Here is a 21,786-nt window from a genome sequence, read left to right on the forward strand (position 1 = left end):
ATTGTTGTCTGTCGGTTGGTGTTAGGTTTAAATTGCTACAGTACTACTACAGTACTGTGATATAACTGCTTATTATACTCAAGATCTTCAAGACTGAGATCAAGACATACTGTACACTGTCTTTACTGGATACATACTGATTGAAAAACCGATAGATTCATGTCCACCTGCGTCAATAAGAATTTCTGCGTCAATTTGAAGGTCTTTTTGTACTATAGATGGCTTTAAGGCCTTCTCCCTTGCGGTTGGACTGTAATTTTCAGTTATTGTTGCTTTTACTCCTGTTGTTAATGGTTGAGGTTTTAATCTGCACCCTTTGCTCTCTGACTTTATGTTTATGCAGACCTGTGCCTGCCTCCTGGCCACATGAACACCCGGTTCTTCCCCACTGCTTGCTGAACTGAGGGCTTCAAGTAAGGCTTGAACATTTAATGTCTGCAGACAGGAGTGGTTCAAAGGTAGCTTCCAGGAGTGCTTGCAGAACTACCTGCAGGTACCATGAAGGTAACACATCCCTGTGTTAGGATCGCGGGTCTCCTGGTGCAACGCGAAAGCAAGGTGGTTAGATGACGTGATTCAGTTGGCTCCCTCTCTGTTGTGGCAGGAGGAGATCACATTATCAAGGGGACCTCCAGAGAGTAGCCTACCTTGCCTTGGTTCAGGAGGATCTGGAGGTAGCCAAACACCACCAAGGTGGATATAGAAAGGAGTCAGATCCCTTTGCACCACACCAAGTGCTGTAGAGCTTTAATAATCCATCAGCCTGTCCCTGTTAGATGACTGTGCCCTGCAGAACGTGCACATTCAATCTTGCTTTAGGCTGACCCAGAATCTTCAGGCAGTGTCCTCAGGGTCCAGGCTGACCACTGTAGCAGATGGGAGGGCACCAATTGATCTTTCTACCTGGCTGATACCATCGTGTTATCAGGAAAGATCCCACAGCCAGTTAACCTTGAGGGGTGAGGAACCCTTGTGACAGATCTTTTGGAGTTGTGGTAGGAAAAGGAAGGCATAAGGCAGAGTTCATGGTACATGATTCAATAGGATATGTAACTCCAGGGTCTGTCTGTTTTCCATGCGGCAATGAGACGACTGCAAACAGGTCAAAAACCACCCTGCCTCAGTAAGCCTAAATCTGTTCATAAATTGACCAGGATACACGATACACTTTTCCTGCGCACAGCCACTAGATAATGATAGTTTATATTAATAATGAATAATATATAATATATTTTTATGAGTTTATGTAGTGCATGATAAATTAAGGGTAGCACTGTGTCAAAGGGGCAAGAATTGCTGCCTCACACCACTAAGGCCCTGGGCTCAGTTCTGGAGCAGAGGTGCTATCTGTGTGGAGTTTGTATGTTTTCCCTGCGTTTGTGTGGGATTCCTCCACGTGTTCAGGCCCTGAAGTGTGTGTGTGTGTGTGTGTGTGTGCCCTATGATGGACTGGCATCCCATCCAGAGTGTACTGTACCTTGTGCCTATTGCTTGCTGGGATAGCTGGATTGCTGCTTCAGCTCCCCTGCAACCTTGAACTGGAAGAAGTGGTTAGAAAATGGAGGGATTATAAATTAAGCTCTTAGGTTTGCATAAAACCTGAAACAGTTATAACTATGCCCCTTGAAAAATTTATGACTGCCCTTTAAAATGAACACACACACTTTTTTGACTTTGCTTTACTTAAGAATTAGTATATATATTATATAGTATATTACTATATATAATAATAAGTATATAATATATAGTATAGTTATGGTCAGCATGCATAGGCTACACAGGAATTAATAATAGGTTTATTTCACTTCTGAAAAGAGAAGAAAGAAAACAAAACGTTTCAGCCACGGAACATTCTTCAAGGGTGAATAAGACAGGGCAGTAAAAAAAAGGTAATGTAGCGGGAGAACAAAAGCTGAGAGAGAGGAGGAGCGAGTGGCGCGAGCAGGGGACAGAAAGAGAGGCCAATCTGGATGTGCGAAGTCAGGATAGGTGAAGTGAGGTGTGAAATGAAACCTACAATGAAAAGAGAGAATTTAGAAGAAAAGTAGTCTGTCATTACGAGAAGGGGGAAGGTGTGATCCTAGCAGCAGGATAATTTTAGTTTCTGTAGTCTTTCTGATGTACGAGTTAGGAAAACTGTCTTTGAGAACACAGACGGAGAGATTAGTGTGATCATGGCCGTCAGAGGTGAAATGAGAAACAATGGGCTTGGAGAGATCTTTAATCTTCACAGCCCCCAACATGTTCTCTGAAGCGGTCTCCGGGTCTCCTTCCTGTTTCTCCAATGTAGATGGCTGGGCATTTACTGCAAGAGATACAGTAAATTGGGTTGCTGGAGGTACAAGATGCCATCTGGGTGATCCGGATTTGTCCTGAGGGGCCTTGAATGAGTGTGGTGTTGGATGTGTACTTGCAGGTGATACAGCGAGCTCTGTTGCACGGGAAAGTGCCTGGTGTGGATTGTTGCTGAGGCCAATCAAGGGAGCTGTGAACAAGAAGGTAACGCAGATTAGGTGGTTGCAATATGAGATGATGGGGTGGTCAGAAAAGAGGACCCCAGTGGAGGGATCATCCTGTAGGATGGAAAAGTTGTCGTTAATAGTCCTGGGGATAGGAAGTGTGTTGGGGTGCAAGGGAAGCACCAAAGGAATGTGATTGTTACAGTGGGAGTTCGTGATTGAGTCAATGGTCAGAGGGGTGTTTTTGGCTCAGGAAGGGCCCTGTCAATAACACTGCTAGGGTATCCTCTGTTGATGAAAAAGGAGTATATTTTGAGGGCTTGGTTCTGGAAATCGATGTCATCTCTGCATAATCGTTGTACAACGACCAAAACGTTGTGTTTTCTTTTTTTCAGTATGGAATAAACCTGTTACTTGTACCTTTGCAGCCTACGAATGCTGACGCAGCTACCCACCTGAACTTATACAGAAGATAGCCATGTGAATCCGTGGGTTTGTAATAGACTGAAGTAGAGAGTCAGCGGTATTTAATGGAGAAGTTAATGTCTGGAAACGGAAGAGTAGTGAAAGATATCTCAACTTTGTATTTGAGGGACAGGTAGAAGTTGGTGAAATGTAGTCATTTTCCATTTTTCATAACTTTTCCATCCTACAGGATGATCCCTCCATTTGGGCCCTCTTTTCTGACCGCCCAGTCATCTCATATCGCCAACCACCTAGTTTGCGTAACCTTCTTGTTCACAGCTCCCTTGACTGCCTTCAGCAACCATCCACACCAGGCACTTTCCCTTGCAACAGAGCTTGCTGTATCACCTGCAAGTACATATCTAACAGCACACTCATTCAAGGCCCCTCAGGACAATTCCGGATCACCCAGATGGCATCTTGTACCTCCAGATTGGCCTCTCTTTCTGTCCCCGGCTCCCACCCCTCGCTCCTCCTCTCTCTCAGCTTTTGTTCTCCCGCTACATTACCTTTGCTTACTGCCCTGTCTTCCTCACATCTGAAGAAGGCTCCACGGCTGAAACGTTTTCATTCTTCTCTTTTCAGCATGGAATAAACCTATTACTTCTAATATGTAGTATATATTACCATATAGTAATATAGAATGTATTCTATAATCTTCTTTTTCACAGTCTACAACTTGTTTAATGCTTATACATGAAAAATATACTTTCAGTGGGTGTCACTGTACATACACTAACAAATGTAGGAATACATGATTTATATATGTACTGTATATTTATTTGACTCAAAATTAGATAAGGGAATGTTGTGGTTTAAAAAGTTCCACAGTTCCACAGCCTTGGCAGGTCAGCCTAGGAAGTGACTGAACTGTGGTTGCCAATGACCTGCCACTAGAGGTCACCAATCAGCCTCTAAATGTTTTAATACTGGATGACAATTATGCAATTATGAAGTAAATGGTTAAAAACACGTTCTCACATGGGGTAATTGAATGGAGGGTTTGATATAGAACAAGTGTGCACAGGAAGGGTTGCCTTGCCCCCCTGGGTTTTTGGCTGAGTGTTAGAAACCTCCTGTAGATGTCTTGAAAAGACTATGGAACAGGCATCCAGTCAGATGCGTAAAGCCGTGCAGATGGCATGAAAGGTACAGTTCTAAATCACACAAATTAAGTGTTTGAAAGTTTTATGCCTATAGAAAAGAAAGTGAAATGCAGTCATGATTCCATGTGGTGGTGTGGTTGATGAATCAGTCTCCATTATGACTGTAAACACAAGTGGAAACTGTTGTTGACATCAGTTTAATTATACGGGCGTTCTAATTGGAAAATGGTCGTGAAATATTTCAAATAAAGGTGTGACCTGTTTGTTTTAAGACAAGTAATTTATGTGTATTGTATGTCAACAGATTGAAAACGTCTTTGCACAGTGTAAGGTTTGTGTCAGTGGGTCTAGACAACCTCCACCCTGTTTCTAGTGTATAATTTACAGTAACAATGTCTTTATTTCTGCTACAGTTTTCAGGATTGATAAAGTGAATGAAATTCCATACGCTTACAGGGACAGTGTTGTATCCCACTTCACATTACTTTCTCGGAGATGTGACACTGTGTTCACTCAGTACTTTTTACATAAAGACTATGGTGTAGTAGGTGACAAGAACTGAGAATTCTCTGTTCTCTGTGAGCTGCTTTGGTTCATACTGTAGCTCATATAGTGTCAGTTCAACCCCCATACAGTCACTCTGCATGTCCAAGTCTGTTTCCAACTCCCATGCAGGTTGATCAGCCACTCTGATCTATGCATAGACTGCACATATGCATAGTCTTCAGTATGTCTTCAGTATGCATAGTCCTTTAACTATTCATCAACATGCTACAGGTGTACACAGTAAATGCAGACGAATTCTGCTTGCTCACCACTGTAGTTCATTAGGTTCAACTGTAGTATAATAAACACACAAGATGTGGTATGTTATGTTCTGTTATGTTATGGGACCACTTCACTACGACTTAAATATTTTACTCACAGAAGTAAATTTGAATTAGACTTGAAGCGAATTTAAAGCAAAATATCCTGGTCTTTTTTGGTTAATGAATTGAGGAAACAGGTAAAGCAATTCTGCTCAGAAGGTGCCAATTTAAGATACTTAGTAACATTTTGTACAAAATGTATATCTCATTTTACATTTAAATATTACAAAGAGAAATTAATTTAGGGGGACACTTTAAATAGCAGAGGTGGTTTTGATTGTGTAAAAAATATTGGCTGATGATTTTTCAAACAAAAAGCTTCATAAAAAGCTGTTCATTTCTTTCTCGAGTAACAGCTGAATGAGTGCTTAACATCCTGAGCATAAAGTTAAAAGTCTTTATTTCTGTGTATCATACAGAGGAAGCTCACCACTCACCTTAACGGAAAGAGTATGGCCAATTTTTTTTTTAACTGTAAAATCCATCAACTTTGCATACTGTAATACCCATTTCAACTGAAATGAAACATTTCTGATTTTTTTTGTACAACTTCACAGCTATAGCATGTGAAACACAAATAAAATGTTTAGAGTTAACTTAAATGGACAACACTGTGTGGTGAAGAGGCAAAGTGCCACAACAACGGAGGATGCCCAAGGGTATCTGTATTCTTAGAAAGAAATCGATGAGCCTCAAACAGTTCAGGATCATTTCACTGCTCAGTGTTGAGGGGAAGATATTTCTTAGCATTGTAGCCTCGCCTTTGACAGTGTTGCTCAAGAACGATTACATTGATACATCAGTTCAGAAGGCTGGGAACCTTTCCAGGTTCCTTGGAGCACACAGGTATGCTCACACAGTTGATCAAGGAAGCACGAGATGGCACGGGAGACCTGGTTGTGTTGTGTTTAGACCTCACCAATGCATGTGGGTCATTATCCCACAAGCTGGCGGAAAAGGCACTAGTGTGGCATCACATCCCAGTGAAGACCAGGAATCTTATCTTGGACTATTATAACGGTTTCTGGCCTGAAAGTTACCTCTGGGGCAATAACAGATTGGCTCCAGATAGGGAGGGGATTCATTACGGGCTGTACCATTTAAGAGATTCTTTTCACCTTAGCTGTGGACATGCTGTTTAAGGGCAGAGGCCCTTTGAGCAAGTCTGGGGTGCCACAGCTCCCAATTAGAGTTTTATTGATGACTTGACTGTCACAACTTCAACTGTGCCACGGAGCACACAGGTCTTGAATAGTTGGGCTCGGATGAGTTTTAGGCTTCCAAAATTAAGGTCACTAGTGTTGAGGAGGGGCAAGGTCATTGACAAGTTCTGCTTCTCCATGGGTGATACATCAATCGCTTCCATTACGGAGAAGCCTGTCAAGAGCCTAGGCAGCTACAAAAGCCATCCAGGCAACCACACAGAAGCTAAAGGGTTGGTTGGCTGCAGTATATAAGTCAGGATTGCCTGGCAAATTCAAGGCTTACCAATAATGTACAGTGGACAGTGGCGAGGAAGATCATCCAGTACCTCTGCAGGTAGCTGAGCTAGCCACAAAGCCTACAGTATCACTCTGTATGGGCACAAGAACAAGCTGAGGCTCCACATCAGCAGCCTGAATTAAGAGCTCATGTTGTCCTGGACATGAGAGTGCTGTGGTACAGAGAATCCAGTGTCCCTAAAGTCTCCTGGCAGGCATTGAAGTGAGGACTGGAGGAAGTGAATAGCACAGGACACACTTGAGGAGGCTAAAGCATGCTTGAGACACAACGAGCTGATAGGGGCTTTGGCCTCTGGATGAGCAGGTCTGGGCTGTTTTCCAAGAACATGTTACATCAAGGCCCAAGGCAGACAAAATATAAAATATGGTCCAAGAGGAATTGTAGGCAGGAGTTGAACAGGTGTGCACCAGCAGGAGGGCAGAGATGCATCAGCAAGGATCATGGACAAGATGGTATCTTGCAATGGACTGCAAGATTTGTGATCCGAGTATGCAATGGGCTGCAAGATTTTGTGGTCAAGCAGAGCCACATCATATTAAATTAATGATCCAGGTAGTTTACGATGTCCTACCTAGTCCATCTAATCTATTCTGTAGGGCAAAGGTGATTCAGCAGCATGTCCTTAGTGTCAAGGATAAGGGATGTACATCCTCAGCTGTTGCCCAAAAGCTCACGGAGAAGGCGGCTATCAATGGCACAGGCACCAGGTGCTGATGTTCTTAGCGGACACTATTTGCAGGGATATCAACAGCAGTAAACGTCAGTACCCAGCAAATCTGGCCATTGCATTCGTCAGAGCTGGTTAGGAGCCACAGCCTAAAGTATCAGAGGGTCCCCTGGCAACTGCGATAGATTGGCAGCCGAAGGCTGATTTAGGGAAGCAGCTTAAGTCCCCTTACACCATCATAGTGGCCATGGGAAGAGGGGATAGAGGAGGCCAATGAAAGTAAGTGTAATGGGAGCCGGTCCTTACTCCCGTGTAGTGCGTAGTTTCGGACCCTGTGCAGACAGTATAATCTGGAAGTGACTGGAAAGGGGCTACAGGGAAAACACAGTTAGGAAAGGAAGGGATGGCGAACAAGGGGTGGTACTGGCAATGATCAGGTGCAAGGGGGGAGCGCAGGCAAACAAGTCCAGGGAAGTCCAAAATGGGAAATCCAGGCGCAGTCCAAAATCCAAAAACGGGGTAATCCATCCAAGACATGACAGGGTTAAAATCTGGACCGGGATTCGGAACAGGAACAGGAGGTTAAAATCAATGACGAGGCCAGGCGCTCTGAGCCCCAAACTCAGCTAGGTCAGGATGCCGATCGACTTGATGCTAAGCGAGTCTCCGGGCGTCCGTCTTCCAATGTAGATCCCTGAGCTTCCGGAGCACCGGGTTTGAATAAAGGACAGAACAGGGGGCAGGTGAATGTGACAATGAAAATCACAAAAGGTCGGAGTGCCCTCTAGAGGAGGGATGAAGACCGTGACATAGGAGAGCCATTTACAGCACAAAGACCTTGTTAACAGTGCTGTTTGAATGTTTGCAGAGTGTGATGTGAACATATCAAGGTAGGATGCAGAGAATTTGCAGGCCAGTCCCTCTGTAGAGCCCACAGTCTTTGGGCATAACAGGGACGACCAAAACCATCAAAACCACCACAGAGGCTGCAGAATGAGCCTCTTGGCTCTGGATCAAGAGGTTTGATCCGTGGGTAACAAAGCCACCTGGACACAAGCCTGGGCTTGATCAAGCCTGGATGGGTTACCGGGGTGAGGTGTCTAACATGGAAAGACCTGAGATGCCCAGTGATGCCAGATCACACATCTCTGATGATGTGTCCAGGTGCATCAGAGGATGTATTTTTCAAACATGTCGTACACTACAGAGTACAAATAATCATTGAAAGTCTCAGTGTTAAACTGATTGTAGTGGTGCTGACTTCTCGTCCATATACTCTGTAAATCACGGACATTATGAATTTTGTCTCAATACCATGTCTGATGTAGTATTTATTTTATTATTTATTATATAAACATACCTAAACTAATTGCCTGTATTTGAGGGCCTTCACAGATATGAAGCTGGAATAGTAGTAATGTCTCCTATCATGTACGATATTGTGAAGAACTGGTATGCCTGCCTTAGGTTTGCTGAAGGTTCAACCATGTAAAAAAAAACTATTTCACTGTGTAAAAAGACACAGGGGGTTCTTGTAGCAGTTATCACACTGAACCACAGGTGGGTTCAGCTGATCACACCCAGGGGCTGGGGGAAGGCAGCAGGACATGTTGTGCACTCCAGATAAGATGTCTGTTAGTTGTTACTTCATAATAAGTTTGTTGCTTATTGTTAGAGCTGTCTAAATGTGGTTTGGATGTAGGGGTGTCTCAGAGTGAGTCCCAACCACACGCCGTTATCCTGAGCATTGTCTAACAGACGTGGTGATGACATATTTAGTCATGTACTGTAACTCTTGTTTTAAAGTGAAGACTGAATGTGTTGCTATGTGACATAATAGATTTCATTGGAAAAAAATACCAGCTACTTGGCAAGGAAAAAAATATGATTCATAGAACTGTTTTAAATTTACTTTTCCTTGGCTTCCTGAAAACTACAAGCACTTTTGTTGTGTACTGCGTGAATCAGAAAAGAGGCTCTTGAATTCGGGCAAGCCATAAGTACTCAATGCTCTTATCAAAGAGGTACAAGTCTGTCTTTTCCAGTTTTAACAAAATTAAATTCTTAAGCTTACTGAAGCAAGTGTCACTATTTCTTGCTCAAATAGAAATGTAATTAGGATACTGTTCTGTTATTGCTTTATAATCTTAACACATGAATGAAGTTCATGTGAGCAGTACTGTTTTTGGCATTTTGTAACTCAGTTAAAATCCAAACATGAGCCCATTATCTCAGGAATGCGTGGTTGAGGAGTATCCTGACCTCGAGATGGATACCAGTTGGCTTTCTGATTTTACTGGCATGCATAAAACAGAAGGTTGTGCAGCTGTATTTTACTTAGTAACAGTAATGTAATTGTCTGTAAAAAGCAAAATTTGTATTTTTAAGCATCATTTAGCATCCTTCCATGAGAGAAAAGAGGAGAACACAGAGCAGGTCCATGGTACTTTGAAAAAGTTAGGAATGTCAGTTTGGCCTCCAGTGTGTGTTTCCTACAAGTCTCCTACAATTCTTGCCAGAAAGTGAGCCCCTGCTTAGCCACAGTCGGAGGCAATATGGTTTTGTCACTTGGGTGCAGGGTATTTGGGGTTTCAGTGTAGGTTGTTGTGGAGGTGTAGTGTTGAAGAGGGAATCCGGGTGGGGGGCCGGTGGACATTGTGTAGGAGAATAATTTTATTAGCCAGAGTCTCACAGGGTTTGGAGAACCACACAGGAGCGCGTGTGAAATCACAGTTGTGTATTAATAGTCAATGAGAAAATGTAATCGGCGGAGGGAGTGTAGTTTATAAAGAAAGCAACACAGAACGTGTTTTAGGAAGCAAGAGAGAAGAAATGGGATCCCAACAGCAGTATAGCATTACAGACAGTGTGATGGAGATGTTTAAAAGACATTGGCAAAATTGAAATATGGTGAGATGATGCTAGCAATTCTCTGGAAGAAGTCAATGAAGACCTTTTGTTACTTGTTGTTTGAAATCCAAAATGCTGACTGCATCGCTTCCAGCTAAAACCACTTTTCATTCAACAGAAATTAAGAAGCCCAAGCACATAACTTAATTTAAATATTTATTTAATATTCTTGCCTGGAGCAAGTGTAAAAATGTTTAAAATTCATTAACAGTAATTAACAAGACTATAAAGTAGCCAATAAAATTGTGTTGTGTTTGATTAGCATTTGCTCCCCTTTAGTGGCAAATGTCCTTCTTTCATCTTGTTTCTAAGCATGGAAAATGAAAAAAAAAACATTTCTACACTTTAATACCTTTCTTTGAGAAATAATAAATACAATTAAATTAAAGAAAAATCATTAATTCTTTGTTGTGTGTCAATATGTGAATTATTGAAACAGTAAGAATAATTCTAATATTGAGCATTTATTAATGAACTTCCGATCTAGCAACTATTATCACTAATATTTGGAGACATTTAATTTTGTGTAATAATATATAGTACTAGTGTTCATTTGTTAAGTAGTAAAATAGATTAAAACTATAGATACAGTATTTACCTAACATTTGAAAATTCTATAATCAAGGAAAGAATGAGAGCTAATGTACATTTGAAGAAAATGCTTAAATGTAATACTACCAAACCAGTGTGGCACTGAAGACAGAAGTGACACAAGACGAAAGCAAAACTGAATCAATAGACAGGACAGCGCTCACTTTATATTAACAGTCACAGTTGCTAGGACTTGACAACTATTTCTCCTAGCATGTTTTTCACTCTGTTTATGGGTTCAAGCTAAACCTTATTTTGCTGAAAGATAAAAGAAACACAAAGTTTCAGGTTTGGAGAAGTGCAGGTGTGGACCTGCTGGTGTGGAGAGGTGTGAAGCTCCACATCTGAAACCTTGTGTTTCTTTGCTTAATCTTTCAGCATTGAAATGACCTTTACCTGCTCCTTTGCATTTTTATGTGCTACTTATGTATGTTCAGTGAATATTTGGAGAACCAATATGGAATTGTTTCTCTAATGGGCAGTTTGATGTTGTATGTACTGTCTTTTTTAACCTTAGCCAATGTCCCTCGTGTGGAGGCCCCGTTAATATAAGTTTAAAAACATCATGTAGCAACACCACTTCATGAAGAAGATAATGAAGAAAGCTGAAGAAACAATTACAGCTTTACTTAGTGAAACACCAACATATTAAACCCTTCAAACGCCACATTACAGAAATTGTGAAAGAGCTGAAGATATCAATGTGTGTTCCAATGTTAAATAAAAAAGACTTCCAGTAATGCTATTTACCTTTTTTTACTGCAGAATGTGATGATTATAATCTTTGTTAAAATCATCCAATAGATTACCTTCTACATTGAATGTAGATTTCTGTACAATTACAACTCTTAATCAATTATTATAAGCAATTTAAGATAGTGATAGTTTGTTCAGTTTCACTTCAATGTTCCTGGCAAGCTTGAGCAGCCATGCCGAACATAATGAGAAATCTTATTATATATAAACAAAAGGTACAGTACATACTGAGAGGCGTGGCTGTTTTTATTAAATAACGAAACTCAGATAATTAAAAACATAGTTTATATAAAAGTTTAAAATTGTTCATGAATAAAAATATACATTTAATTAAATGGGATACAATTGGAAATACCAAGCGTGTCATTATATAAGGGTTATTAATACGTCTTGATAAACGACTGAAAGTATGCTGTTTTTTGTTTAAATGTTTAAAAGGTATAGCGGTTTAGAACTGAGGTCATTGCAGGTATTCTGCACATCTATAGTGTTAACTCACAAGTTTCAATAAGTTACAATAAATCGCCTAATTTTCATAAAATGTTTAAGTATGAAAGTTTTTGCTTACAGCACAGCTAACAGGCAAGAATAAAAAAAAACGTTTTGACTGAATTACATGCTAGCATGGGTACAAAAAAAAACAGATCATCACTCTACAATTCTTGAATCCAGAATATTTTTTTCTTATTGACAAATATGTAATGAAACAGCTGCATTACCAAAAAGGAACTTCCTTTCTTTCTCGAACCAATGGGAAGAGATGCTCATTTAATAGGAGCTGTACAGCAACCTCTGGCAGTATAGTTTTGTACCAAAACTCTGGTGAAGTAAGCAGTTTACTATCAGATGTATTCCTTTTTATTTCGTACTGTAGATAATGGAGAGTTTAATGAGAATTCTTGCTACGGTTCAGTTTATTTTACAAATAACGGGAAAATCGGCGAAAAGTGGTGTCTGTGTAGGAAACGCCTGCTACAGCATAAACCAGGATTCCACCACTTTTCAGACAGCCAAGAACAAATGTGAGTTGCAAGGAAATTTAATGACCGTCCGATCATCGGTATCAAACGAAGTACTCGCTGTGTTAATAGCGAATTCAAAAGCAGATTTCTGGATCGGGCTTCAGCGTCCTGCAGGGCGATGCACCGATAACACCGCTAAACTGAGAGGATACGTGTGGGTAACAGAAGATGAAAACACAGACTTTACCAACTGGGAAAACAGTGTCTCAGCCTGCTCTCGGCAGTGTGTCTCAGTTTCCAGCGATCTGAAGTGGAAGGAAAGGTCTTGTCAGGATGAAGTGGATGGATTTCTGTGTGAGTACAATTTCAATAAAACCTGTGACCCTCTGCCACAAGACTTTGATGAGTTTATTTTATACAAAACTCCTTTAGGAATTAAGGGAGAGGATCTCGCCTCCATTCCTCCTGGAAGCATTGCAACACTGAAACCTTCTGATTTCAAAGTCTTATGTGTGGCTGATGAGACTAATAGCTGGATTCAGGGACCTTGGAGTTGTGAGTTTGAAAACGGTGGCTGTGAGCACCAGTGCAGAATGAAGAATGGTAAACCAGAGTGTATTTGCCCACCTAACGAGGAACTGAAAGGTAATAAACTAAACTGTAATAAAATGAATCTGTGTGTCAATTCAGACTGCGAACACCTCTGTGTGAATCACAATGACAGCTATACATGCCTGTGCGAATATGGGTTCAAGCTGGAAGAGGATGGGAAGCGATGTAGAGACATAGATGACTGCGAACTTCCAGGAATTTGTGGCCATGAGAAGGTGTGTGTGAACACGCCTGGCAGTTTTGAGTGCAGATGCCCAGATGGATATGAAGATGTTAAGGGTGAATGCGAAGACATTGATGAATGTTTGAATGATGTATGCCAGCAGGAATGTGAAAATGTAATGGGTAGTTACAAGTGTTCCTGTTTTCAGGGATACATGCAAAGAAATGAAAATACTTCTAAGTGTGAACTATATTGCTCCTCATATGAATGTCCAGCTGTATGTGATCCAAACGTTTACTGGATGTGTAAGTGCCCAGATGGATTTGTATTAGACCAAAGGGAAGATGGTTTGTACTGTGTTGATATTGACGAATGTGAATCTGGCACCTACTGTTCTCACTTTTGCAACAACACATTCGGGAGTTACAGCTGTTACTGTGAAAAAGGGTTTTATCTTCTTAATAATTTTTTGTGTGTTTCTGAAGAAGAAAAAGTAGGATCCACAACAACTATCTTTTCTCCAGTTGTAAGTGGTTTTGTTACTCCAACTTCGAACTACACTGTAGATGACACATATATAGTAACTCCTGGAGTCCTTTTTGGAATTGTCATTTGTACTGTTGTGATTATATTAGTTTTGATATTTTTCCTCCACTGGGTCTATAAAAATCATGTAAAAGCAGGACCTGCTTTTAACCCAAAGAAGAAAGACCTGCGTGTAGATCCTCATGAAAGTACTGAAATGAGCACTGATGCAGGCTTTATTTGAAAAGTAATTTTACACTGTTGAGGTCCAGTGCACCCTAATATTGCCTTCATTTTGGCCATCACACTCTTAAACCCCTCCTCCTAAGGATGCTCCAGCCCTTCCTAGTTTTATTCTTGATTCCCTGCACCTGTCTCCGGTTCCTGCCCCTGTCCTACAAAAGCCAGGCATTCCTGCCAATCCGGGCTTAGCTTTGGAAGATGGATGCCCAGAAGCCTGCCTATCCGCGAGTCCAGAAGCGACTCGACGGCACAGGCTTCACCACGGCATTAGGGAGTGTCTGGTCCCATGACCCCCATTTTATTCCCCTGTTCCGCCGTTGGATCCCGCTCCGGCTTTTATCTCTGTTTCTCTGTCAGGATGGATTATCTCTTATTGGATTACACTGCTACACTCATGGATTTGCCTCGGACTCCTTTGAACTATTTGTCTCGGCCGCACCTCCCCCAAACACCAGCGCACCATAGAGATGCCCCCTGTTTTCCTTCCGGCCCCTTTGCATGCTGTTTTCCCCGTGTTTTCCTCACTCCTCCCCAGATTGTGTTGTCTGCACAGGGTCCTGAAAGAATGCTTCGTGACATTGGCAACTGCATGATTCAGGGTATCACAAGTTTTCGTAACTTAAATTATTTAAAAACTCAATAGTAAAACATTTCAAATTATTTTCTAAGATTTAAGATTTCTTTCAAATTACAATAAAAACTTAAATCTCATTAAAACAATGAATTACTTAAGGAAAACAACTGGCCTGTTTCAATATGTTTCAAAACTTAATACACAAAAGAGAAGCTCAGAGTGTGTCAAACAAAAGAGAATCAAAACACAAATGTAGGAAGCCGTGACAATCATCAAATAAAAGATGAGCTATACAGATAAAAGAAAAATAAAGGTAGCTTAAGTGAATCAGCGCTGTATGACTCAAGGGATATTGACACAGACAAAGTTTATGGCAAGTCCAGTTTATTGTAATTCTGATGCTTAACAGATTGTTAATAGGAAGTATTCTCTATTTCATTGTGCCCTAAAATACTAAATGAGTGTAAATAAGCAATCATTGTCTTAAAAATAATACTAAAAAATTAGCCAATAAGTCTTTGATAGACCATCATTTTATGAAGATGGCTATGCCGAGCTGAAGTATTTTCATAGAAGCAATGTGAAATAAATCTTAATTATTACAATACTTGAAAAATAAGAACCTGAAATGAAAGACAGCAATTTATACACATGTACTGTAAATAGAATGTCATTTACAGAAAGCCATTGCTAAACATCATATCCTGTAGTCTCAGTTGCTTTACTTATGTGTTTAAATTATTAAAATCGAAGGCTGTTAAGAAGCTGAAGTTATTTTCTGTTGATGTTAGACAATGTCTGCTCTTTTTTATGTGTAAATACATGATAGTTGCATCTCTGCAGAGAAAGACAAAGAAATAACTTTTAATTTATGAATGGTCTTCTGGCATACAGAGCTGTGTACATTGGAGAAACCTTCTTAGAAATGATATCAAGCTTACACGTTTGTGGAAAGTTTTTATAAGCATTTCAATTAATGTCATGGAATTTCCCAGTACTGGAAACGGCAGAAGAAACAAATCATATACTGAAGACATCACTATCTTTGGAGTGAGTCAGTGTTATATACAAAGTTCCATCTCCCCTGACAAAAGGAATGAGAAAACTTCTTACTGAGAACAGTGAAACACCTGAACTTCTTGGATTGAACATTCTGTTCTGACAAATTCACAGTTCACTGATTTTTCTAACAACGCATTTAAATTTTTTTTTTCTCGAAATGTCTTAATTTTTAAAGATTTCATTTGATACTTGTGTTACACAAAAACTTATTTTCAGTATTTTGTAAGCTGAAGTTCATCTCCCATTAAAACTCTGTCTGAAACAAACATACAGTGGTGTGAAAAAGTGTTTGCCCCCTTCCTGATTTCTTATTTGTTTGCATGTTTGTCACACTGAAATGTTTCAGATCATCAAACAAATTGAAATATTAGACAAAGATAACACAAGTAAACACAAAATGCAGTTTTTAAATGAAGGTTTTTATTATTAAGGGAAAAAAAATCCAAAACTACATGGCCCTGTGTGAAAAAGTGATTGCCCCCTAAACCTAATAACTGGTTGGGCCACCCTTTGCAGCAACAACTGCAATCAAGCGTTTCCGATAACTGGAAATGAGTCTTTTTCAGCACTGTGGAGGAGTTTTGGCCCACTCATCTTTGCAGACTTGTTGTAATTCAGCCACAATGGAGGGTTTTCGAGCCTTAACCGCTTTTTTAAGGTCATGCCACAACATCTCAATCGGATTCAGGTCAGGACTTTGTCTAGGCCACTCCAAAGTCTTCATTTTGTTTTTCTTAAGCCATTCAGAGGTGGACTTGCTGGTGTGTTTTGGATCATTGTCCTGCTGCAGAACCCAAGTGCGCTTCAGCTTGAGGTCATGAACAGATGGCCAGACGTTCTCCTTCAGGATGTTTCGGTAGACAGCAGAATTCATGGTTCCATTTACCACAGCAAGTTTTCCAGGTCCTGAAGCAGCAAAACAGCCCCAGACCATCACACTACCACCACCATATTTTACTGTTGGTATGATGTTCCTTTTCTGAAATGCTGTCTTACTTTTACGCCAGATGTAATGGGACACACACCATCCAAAAAGTTCAACTTTTGTCTCATCAGTCCACAGAGTATTTTCCCAAAAGTCTTGGGGATCATCAAGATGTTTTATGGCAAAACTGAGACAAGCCTTTATGTTGCTCAGCAGTGGTTTTCGTCTTGGAACTCTGCCATGCAGGCCATTTTTGCCCAGTCTCTTTCTTATGGTGGAGTCATGAACACTGACCTTAACTGAGGCAAGTGAAGCCTGCAGTTCTTTGGATGTTGTTGTGAGGTTTTTTGTGACCTCTTGGATCAGTCATCGCTGCGCTCTTGGGGTAATTTTGGTCGGCCGGCCATTCCTGGGAAGGTTCACCACTGTTCCATGTTTTCGCCATTTGTGGATAATGGCTCTAACTGTGGTTCGCTGGAGTCCCAAAGCTTTAGAAATGGCTTTATAACCTTTTCCAGACTGATAAATCTAAATTACTCTGTTTCTCTTTTGTTCCTGAATTTCTTTGGATTGCAGCATGATGTCTAGCTTTTGAGGATCTTTTGGTCTACTTCACTTTGTCAGGCAGGTCCTATTTAAGTGATTTCTTGATTGAGAACAGGTGTGGCAGTAATCAGGCCTGGGTGTGGCTAGAGAAATTGAACTCAGCTTTCCAAAGATGTGATAAACCACAGTTGATTTATGTTTTAACAGGGGGGGCAATCACTTTTTCACACAGGGCCATGTAGGTTTGGATTTTTTTCCCCTTAATAATAAAAACCTTCATTTAAAAAATGCATTTTGTGTTTACTTGTGTTATGTTTGTCTAATATTATATATATATATCAATTTCAATTTCAAAATATCAATTTGTTTGATGATCTGAAACATTTCAGTGTGACAAACATGCAACAAAATAAAAAATCAGGAAGGGGACAAACACTTTTTCACACCACTGTATGTCAAGTATAAGCTGGCGGTAGTCTTTCTTTAGATTGCATACAATCTGTATTATATGATTTAGCCAAGGTGGTGATGACAGTGTTTCATTTGCAGCCTCACACAATCTCCTCTCATGGAGAGACTTAAACATTATTTAGCAAAACTTTTTTACAAGTCACACAAAACAGGCAGTGCTAATGTAACTCCCATTCATAAAAAGGATGACAAAACCAAACAAATTAAATAATTACTGTACCATTTGAAAACTAAAGTTATAAAAACAATAAGAACAAAATTAAATAATCATCTACAGGCCATACAATTCTTCATATGTTTATGGATTAACCAACGTTTTAGAGTCCTTCAAACCAGCAGCAAGAGTAAACGATTCATTCGGATAGAACCTATGATATGGTTGTTAAGGAGATTTTCAAAATCCTTTAGATAATGATCCTAAAAGAGGATTTCTCAAATTGCAGAATAGAGGCATTCAATGATTCATTGAGAACTGGTTACTGGAGAACTGGATAACTGTATCTGAATTATGTTGAAACCTTATATCCACTTCCCTGGACATACTTAAAAAACAAATTATTTAAAAAACCTGAAAAAGTCTAAAACATGTAGGAGCCATTGCAGTGGTGTTTGCATGGTGTAGTATCCTACAAGATGTTAGCACTACAAATGCAAAGGGTATCTGCATTGTTTCTCAATGCCATAGTCCCATTCATGTTTTGTGCTTATTTTCACCGACTACATAAAAAACAGTTCTCTCCACAAAGTGTATCACTGTAAATCAAATGAATAATTTCCCAACCTACATATTCAATGGTATGGGAATAAGAAAACTAATGGTTCTTGATTAATTTTTGCATTCTTGAGACTAGGTTCTTTTTGGCTTTAGATTTGATGGTATTTTGTTGTTGGAAAGCACAATATTTGCCATTGCTGAATCACAAATACAATGGTTACAAAGCATTCACCCTCTTCCAGTAATGTTCCATTTTTGTTGAATTACAAATGATTTGTATGCATTTTTTATAATGTGAGCATTATTAGTTGAGGATTGATGATGGACAGCAGTTTGCAAATCTTGCCAATCCAGTGTAGCATTTGCCTTGTGCTGTGGGTCAGTGTCCTACTGAAATGTAAATGTACTTTGCTCCATCTTGACGAGCTTTTCATGAAAAGTCCCAAAACATAATGCTGACATCACCATGCTTGACAGTAAGAAAGAGTGTTGAGTGGGTAATGTGCTGTGTTGGTTTTGTGCCCGATATAATACATTGCCTTTTGGCCAGAAAATTCTGATTTTGTCTTTTCTCATCTCAAAACCTTCTGCCAGGTCTTTGCTACAGTATATCACTTAAATAGTTTGTTGTGAACTTCATGTCAGGATCTGAGATGGACACACAAGAATTTAGATTCTGATAACTTAGGGGACCAGGGAGGTATTTTATTTTTTATTTTATTTTGCAGAACAACATTTATATACATGCATGACTCATAACAGGCCTGCACACAGCTCACATCTAATGCTTTCCTGTCGGAAAGTGACCAGCTGAAACCATGATGCACTTCTACATAAACGTTAACTCTTTGTAAACCAAGCTGTGCCTTTATTACAGAGGTGAACACAGGTCAGGTGAAGTAGATCCATGAGATGAAGATGTGCAAGTGGGAGCCTGCATTTTGTCTCCTGTTGTGCAGCCTGCAAATAGGTGATTTTGTGAATATTGAGGTTTTATCATATACAGTACCATCCCTTTAATCAACTGTGGTCTTGGAAGCCTAAATAGTAGGTAGTTAGAAAAGAACTGGCAACATGGAAGTCTTAAAATCATAGAGCAGGAATCCAAAAACCATGTCTTATTATTATCAGTGTGTCTTATTATACACTAGTCATAATACCACCCAGAGTATTAGCCCAACTGAAACAGGGTTAAGAAAATATGATATAAATTTTAATAGTAATGACCAGGAATGGATTGTCCATGGTCCATTGCTGTTTTGTTGCAGTTGTTTTTCTTGAGTAAAAAAAGTGGATGTTTTCTATTGTAATTTAATGTGTGATTGTAGATGATCCTCAGCAAAGTACCACCCTAACTGTTGTGCAGCTTGATATTCTTAGTACACTTGAAGTTAAATTGTATGTTAAAAAGCCTGTTATTGTATATTTATGAACTCCTTATACTGGTTGCAATATACCTGCTATGTTACTGAGTGGTCAGGATTGTGTGTTTTCTGTTTGAACATCTAGTTATGCTTCAACATCACCCTTTTTGTAATCCCGTTCTCTGAAGGAATCACTCTCTTGCCATACATTTCCTTCCTGTATAGACTGTTATTATTGTTGTTAACTAGCATCCTTCCTACCCTATTGTTATTGAACAGATTATATGATTGTTCTCTTTTATTTTTTTAGTGACCAATCCCTGTTTTTTTCTTGTAAGGAACAAAGCTATTTTTCTGCACATGTAACATATACAGTACTTAACAATTAGATTAAACAACTGTTGCCCTTTCAATGTTTATTAGATTGAAATATTAACTTAGTCTTTAAGATTACATCATGCATGTGGTATTCTAATGGCAAGGTTTATGCCAGTGATACTTTGACAGTTTGATGCAAATTAAACATTTTAGCAAACTTTTGATGACCCATTTTTATATTTTGTAATTTGTAACTCTGCAAGTAAGTACTGTATGTACAGTTAAGTCAATATTGAATTCCTTGCCTAGCTTTCTTTCCCTCAGCATGATTAAATTAATTCTAATGTCTCTCTTTCTAATCTAACAAGGGTGTGAGCATTAATTAGCTCTTGCTGAATCCCAACTCCTGTGAGAGAACTGCCTTATGGTTTTTGCTTTTGCCTTTTGCATGTTTGAAGTTTTGGTGAATTAGAAGTGGTAAAAACAATTCTGCCTTCCAAGTGATTTGAAAAAACCTAAACAATACTTGTAACCATAATTCATAGCAAAAGTATTCTCATAAACTACAACTTTCACCCTCTAGGGCACTTCCTTTAATATAAATATCTGTTCATCTATTCAGTTTATTTTAAACTACAATTACTTAGCAACCATACATGGAGAGTTGATCCTTAATATTATCTTAAATAGCTTAATCCCAGACTTCATGGTTGTACAAGAGGCTGGGCAGAATCACATCGTCCACCTGCTTTTTCAGAAACTTTATTGAAGATAGTTCAGGTGATAAGTCCTGTTCTTCTTAGCCTTGCATGCCTTTCAGCTGGTGGTTTCGCAGCTAGGCTGAATCTCCCAGGTCCCAGGAATCTCATCAATAGGCCCAGATAGCAACAGCTTACTGTGTGTTTCCATGTGCAGTGGTTTATTTTAAACTAGAGCTTCTTCTCTTTTTGTTTTTCACAATACTAGTCCAGTGGCCAGGTCCTACTGAAGAGCCTTGCTCTACTGGTTACAGTTAAGGTGTGTTTTGTCCAGAGCAGAGTTTTGTAGCACTGTTGCCTAAAGGTTGATATATACAGTATAGTATTAAAGAGTGTGGTATTCAGAATGCAGCCTTTGGCAAAGAGCTAATGTTATGAACATGGACATTGTACTGTACTTTTTGCCTACATACACTGATTTGATTAAATCAAGTCACCCTCACTGTAGGTCACCCAGGAGATTTTAATAGTCCTAGATGTCATATCAAATCAAAAGCCTGGGCATTAACTGTTTTTGAGAAGTGTGCTCTTTGCAACAAGTATAAATGTTTAATTTGGTAACAGCTCTGCAAAAACATTCATATTTCTTTCCCCTAATATATACTGGTAGATCCTTGATCTTTTAAATTCTTTATTCCAGTTAAAAGCAAAGTGAAGCATGGAGACAATCAGCTCCCACTTTTTATTAATAGCAGTAGAGCGTGGATAACTCTAGTTACTGGATAAGAGACATATTGTATGATTTTCCCACTTCTGCTCTCTCTAGATTTGTGAGAGTTACTGGAAATGGAAAATATAATGTAGCACCACGCAGGGCGCTTTAGCCATGCACACGCAAGGTGGGCTGCGAACAGCGCCTGAGGGCAGGACTACGGGACTGTACATAGTGGGGCGGAGGCTGGGAGACAGCCTCTTCCCTTCATGTCTGTGTGTTAGTGAAGGTGCAGCACTGTAACCCCGGTCACTGTGTGTGTACCTTTCCCCGGTCCGAGTTATTAAATGTGTTGTTTAACCACATTCCCTGAGTCCCATGCCTGCTCCATTCCATACTGAAACCCGCGGTTGTTACAATAACTAACAATATGTCCCAAAGTGGGAAGAGGAGAGAGTCCTAAGTTTACTGAACAAGTCTATTTGGAGCCCATAAAATACAGTATTATCTTCAGGTCTAGTAATCTCCTACACATGAGGGGTAATAACAAAATCAGAGAGACTTTTTCAA

At 39.8% G+C, this 21,786-nt stretch overlaps 1 protein-coding gene across 1 annotated transcript; it reads left to right on the forward strand.

Moving 5' to 3' along the window:
• Positions 1–12,063: 12,063 nt before the first annotated feature.
• On the forward strand, positions 12,064–21,581 carry LOC107077740 (thrombomodulin-like). Its single transcript, XM_015350121.2, has one exon. The coding sequence runs from the start codon at positions 12,204–12,206 to the stop codon at positions 13,830–13,832; it is 1,629 nt and encodes a 542-aa protein (XP_015205607.2). The 5' UTR covers positions 12,064–12,203; the 3' UTR covers positions 13,833–21,581.
• The last annotated feature ends 205 nt before the right edge of the window (positions 21,582–21,786 follow it).

The sequence above is a fragment of the Lepisosteus oculatus genome, chromosome 2 (genome assembly GCF_040954835.1).
Source record: "Lepisosteus oculatus isolate fLepOcu1 chromosome 2, fLepOcu1.hap2, whole genome shotgun sequence".
In the NCBI taxonomy this organism is placed as follows: Eukaryota; Metazoa; Chordata; class Actinopteri; order Semionotiformes; family Lepisosteidae; genus Lepisosteus; species Lepisosteus oculatus.